We start from the raw sequence: 5553 nt of genomic DNA, 5'->3' as shown, positions 1-5553 counted from the left end.
TGAAATGAAAAGTACCGCCCCGTAAGTTATATCAAATATATAAAATATACATATGTACTTCAAGCAAATGTAACAGATCGCATCGTATATAATTATAACATATATCGAACAAGATAGATAATTAGAGATAATTAGATTACAAAATTCCCTTTAATCGCATTTAAGTTATCGATTCGACTCATGAAATGAGTTATCGATTCGATTCATGAAATGAGGATAACCGTTAAGTCTGTATTTTAGTAAAGTAACTAATATCATATATGCTCTCACATAAATTCAGAGAATGTTCTATATTGATTCAGAGTAATTAAACGAACGAATTGATTTATTATTACATCAATCACATTAGCTCACTACACATATATATTAAATCTGGCTCCAGGATTCTATTATTTATGATTTATTCACGTATAACTTACAGACTACGTTTGGCTAAAATATATAGAGCAATGCTCATGCAGTTAAAGCTAAAATATTATTAAGAGTTGGAGTAATTTCGTAAGCACACTAATAGTTGGAAATAATTAGCTGCAGCACGATCCGTTTTAAAGTGGTATGAGAATAGTTAAAAAAAGTTTTTTCATTAGCTAACATAAACTTTCCTTACATAAACCCTCCTTGTAATAAAAAGAAGAGAATTTTTGTTCTTTTTTTAAATATTCCATACACTCTCTCTTTTTCTTACAAAACCTGAACTAACTAAAACAAGCATAATCCGAGAACGATTATTCATTTTATTTCTCACGCAAGTACAAAATAATTGTTTGATATCGTAATTCGACATTCTGAAACTTTTATTATGCTACGTCCAGTTAGTGTTTTGAAGACTTTTCGATGATACAAATTCTGTTTTTACTTCTTTATTTTCTTGTTTAAAAGTAAATTAAAAGTAAATTTCATATGACTAATGATATTAAATATAATTTCCATAGAAGCAGCGCTCTTTATTTATTATGCGACTGGAAAATAACGCATGTAAACGAATTCGCATACGCAGTGTTGCAACGTTCGCAACCGAGGTTATTTGAAATACGATCTGATTTACATCGTTCCGGGGTAGTTCGATGATGCTAACTCGTCGGCGATAGCAAGCTGGACAAACAAAGCCGTACGCAAGTGGTTAAAGAGAAAAGAAAAAAAAGATATAGCTGATGCGCGTTATGCAATTGCGCGTTGCGATCGATCACGAGAGACAAAATAATCGGATAGTCGGTATTATCAGCATGGTATTAACACCAGAATGGCCGATCCGAGTGAATTGCCACGTAAGCTTCTTTTAATCAATTACAAGCCTTACAATTTGCAGACGTCGATCAATAGTGAATGCAAATCGTGAGATCGGATTTTATCATTGTTTAGTTCTCTACAGTCCTTTCTTTCTCTCACGACGAAGAGATAGCAATCCTTGATGAACGTTAAAAGACACGTTTTCTATTTCTCAATCAATTTATTTGCAAAATTTAAGAACAAATTTTAACAGTACAAAAATTATAGTGATATATCTATGTACATATAAAAGTATTAGAAAATAATCTACAAATTCCTTTTTTTCCCTGCCAATAAATCCTTCTTCATAAATATTAAAAAGCGTGTTTTTTATTTATCCACATGCAAATTTAATAGCAATTTTGTGTTAATACAGAAAGTAAGTCTAGATTATTTCTTTTCCTCATGCAAAAAAAAAAGAAATTAGACTATAAGAAATTAGATTATAAAAAAGAAATTAGAAAAAAGAAATTAATAATCTAATTTCTTAAAAAAGAAATTAGATTATATCAATGATGTTAACATTTTAATTGTAAGCATGATGCCATTATAATTTTTCTTATTTCGCGCACATTCTTACGAACTTTCGGGATACGTAACGCAAATGGCATCGAATCTGATCGTGTTGGATATCACGTTTCTACAATTTGCTCGAGCAATCCAAACGGAGATTACCATACGGAATGTTCCACCCGCAAGTATAGCCTATCTCGTCAGAGTAAGTCCCGTGGTCTGGTCTTAAAGCAAATGAAGTTATAGCTTGCGGATGCAGCTACGCCGTTTCAAAGGATCTATCTGAAACGCGATTTAATTTAAAGCGAATGAAGGTAGTAGTCGCGCGATTTCAACTCGTTTACCGGTGCAATCGCGATTCGGCGATTCAAGAAACTTTCGTTCTTCAGACGATTCGGTTTCCTCCACTACACCGCGCGCAGAAAAGCGAAATTCATTAAGCGGTTATAGAATTTCATTCGACCTGCCAAAGTGAAACACAGTAAATTGACGGCTCGTAAATCTGTTTCGTTCAACAATGCGAAAGCACAAGTCATTCTCAAACAACATATTCCTACTTCGCCTAATTGTAAGCTTAATCATTTATACGATGACTGCATCTCGATCATGATTAAAATAGAAAAGTATACTCAAAGGAAAAAAATGGTTGCAATTATCATAATTTATCATCACTTTGCGTTTATCTGTAATTTATAATTAAATTTGGAAAGAAACTGTCCAATAATTCAGAAAAATATTTTAACTATTTAAATTATTTTAATATTTCCTAAATTATAATGTAAAAATATTGTAACATAAAGTATTATACATTCAGCATGGCTAAATTAAAACTTTAGAGTCAAACTTTTCAGACGCATATAAATATCGATCTTTCGGAAGTATTCCTCGAGCATTTGAAAATAATTGGATAACGAATTCTTATTTCTTTCTTCAATATGCTGCCGTCTCATTCATTATATTCTTGGGGGAAAAAAAAAAAAAAAAAAAAAAGTTTACGTTTCAAATTGTCTAATTTTTGACAAATATCGTTTAGAAATTTTATTCCGATAAAATAGTTGCGTTATATCTGAGTCATCTTAGCATAATTATTGCAAAATTATCAAGTCATGACGCCATTATGTTTTCATAATTTGGAATACTAATATTATAGTAGTAATAACTGTAAAAATGGAGCTCTTAATATTTATAACAATTATTTTACCATGCAATATAGTCACAAGCACTTTTCTTTCAATGTAGGACATCAATTTAATAGATATTGCTTCTAAGCTACATCTGAATACATTCGACCGAATTTCATCCAAACACACTCGAAACTTCTGCGAGATAATCTTCTATGAGTCCTGTCTGCGAAACAGGTCTGCGACCTGCGCGTGTTGTCCACGCCAAGCGGATAGACACGTCATTAACGAGCCGTATCTTCGTCACGATCGGCTTGAAAGCGTTTCTTAGGGACAGTTGAATACATCTCTTTCGTCAGCGGCGAGTCAAGGAACTTTCTTTCGCGCCCGGAGCTGGCTGTGCCAATCGATAACACGCTTCGCACGCATGTCCGGCAAACCGAGAAAATCGCAAGTACGAAACGGTTGCGCAAGTGTTTCCGGTTCTGGGAGATGCGCACGGACCTTGGCAGATCGCGAGGTAAAAACGTATTGGACACTCGCCACTCACGTATTTTAATTGCGTACCATCTTACACTGGCGAGTAATGAAACTTTCAAGCTTCTCGCCCGTGATTATAATGTTTAACAAGTAAGGCATGCGGAGAGAATTCAGTAAATTACATTTTGTCAAACATAAAATTTATCAATTTATTTATGACGTAAAGATAGTCATTTCGATTATATAACTTATACTTTTCAATTAACTTTTATACACCTTAATTCCGGTGTAATAATAATAATAATAATAATAATAACAATAACAACAACAATAATAATAATAATAATAATAATAATATAGTCCAAGGTGATACGCAAGAAACTATGAAATTGAGCGTGACATAAGTCGAAGGACGCCCATCGAATAATGCATAATAACGTTGCTTCAATGTCACATAAAATTGCAGTGATAAAAATTATTATAATCACGTTAAACTTGTTGTCGAATCGGACCCAACTTCTTGTCTATTCTCGTTTCTACCAATACAGATTTAACTTTAATCTCGGTTTAACTTTACTAACATACTCTTTATCTTTTTTACCAAATTGTTAAAAAAAACCCTAGAAACTAGAATTAGAAAAAGATAAAGAGTAAGTTAAACTGAGATTAAAGATAAAATAATTTAATTTATATTGGAAATGGACATTGCTCTGTTTCGAAACACATGCGCGAAATTGGCCGTCGGTTAATCGAATATTAGCAAATTGTATTTTTAATTCAATCTTTACTTTGCATAACCAGCTAAATTATCATATAATTACAAGAGAGATTATAACTGGTAAATGAAAGTAGACATAAACTTATTAAGATAATTAAACATAAACTTATCGATTAAATCGCAAACATAATATCACTATGCGGTGGACAAAATGGAATATAAAATAACATTCAAATGATTGTTTAAACCTTTGAATAAATGAAGTGTCATTCAAAAAAATTTATTAAAATTTAGTTTTATTAAAATTAAAAAAAATTTAGTTCCATGTTGCACACATTTCTTGTTTATATTTAATATGAAAACAGGATAGGTACTTACTGCCTCGTGGACCGTAGAACTTAACGGAGAATTCATTTAGTCCTCCTAGAATCGTCACCTCGTGTTTGCTTTCTATTCTGTTTGGAGCAAAAGAGTTAAGGAAAATTGCTTTATCTCTCTCTCTCTCTCTCTCTCTCTCTTTCCCCCTCTCCCCTTCCATCTCGCTATGTTACATGGAGTTGTTATCTGCGTGACGGGAGCGGCAAATCGCGGGTTATTCGTCAACGGCGAGAAACGACACGGTAATCAGCATACGATGCACACGAAAAATTGAAAGAGAGGTAAGAGGAGACGCGCAAAACTATGCCGAGCTGCGGCTGGACCGTTATGGCACAAATATTCCAACGACAATGCTAAACCGTATCATTTTTCCATCTATTTTTTTTTCTACTTTTCTCTCTTTATTTGCGCAATGGATTATACTTGTGTAATATCAATAAACCATGCGGCTTAAAACTGCGCGCTGGCTTTTTTTTTTTTTTTTGCGTTTGCATGAATATATAGATGAAGAGAGAGGTACACAAATTTATAAATTAGTTAATAAAATTTACAAAAAAAATATGTACACTCGCGTTAGCACCTTTAAACTCGCATCAGTTTATCTGTAATCACGGAGATATTGTAGTCTCATTTATCGGGCATAATTATGACGTATATCAAGACTTGTATCTCGTGTACACGAATCTAACGCGCTTAAAAAGGACACGGGATTGCAATAGGCTTTCACACATCATACACACAAGTATACACACCATTAACGGGAACGTTTAAACTAGTCGCTGGCTTGCTTATCGCTTGTGTAAGAGCAAAACTTTCGATGCGTGCATTAGAAAGTGCTTATCTGAACAGTGGTTTCGTAGGAGGTGAATTACTATTTTTTCTCGATAGACTAAACGCGAGTCAAGCTGCATGTATGAGACGGCAAGAGCGGGTCTTCCGACAACGCAAACCGAGACAAATCACGAAAACGGATTTCATCGCAAATTACGATGATACTTTAATGACGTAAGTCAGGAGTTAGGAGAACGACTGATATCTCGCCACGAAAAAAAAAATCAAGCGATTAAATCGTCGAAA

General features: G+C 33.5%; 1 protein-coding gene across 1 annotated transcript in view; it reads right to left on the bottom strand.

The window, feature by feature from the left end:
• The window catches only part of LOC108751855 (ubiquitin-conjugating enzyme E2 H), a 53533-nt gene that overhangs the window by 22230 nt on the left and 25750 nt on the right, over window positions 1–5553 (bottom strand). Inside the window, exon 3 of the mRNA XM_018492322.1 lies at window positions 4477–4553. Coding sequence (XP_018347824.1) covers window positions 4477–4553 — 77 coding nt within the window. The remainder of the gene's footprint in view (window positions 1–4476; window positions 4554–5553) is intronic.

Source organism: Trachymyrmex septentrionalis, unplaced genomic scaffold (assembly GCF_001594115.1).
Source record: "Trachymyrmex septentrionalis isolate Tsep2-gDNA-1 unplaced genomic scaffold, Tsep1.0 scaffold52, whole genome shotgun sequence".
In the NCBI taxonomy this organism is placed as follows: domain Eukaryota; kingdom Metazoa; phylum Arthropoda; class Insecta; order Hymenoptera; family Formicidae; genus Trachymyrmex; species Trachymyrmex septentrionalis.
This window is presented reverse-complemented; position numbering and strand designations above follow the sequence as displayed.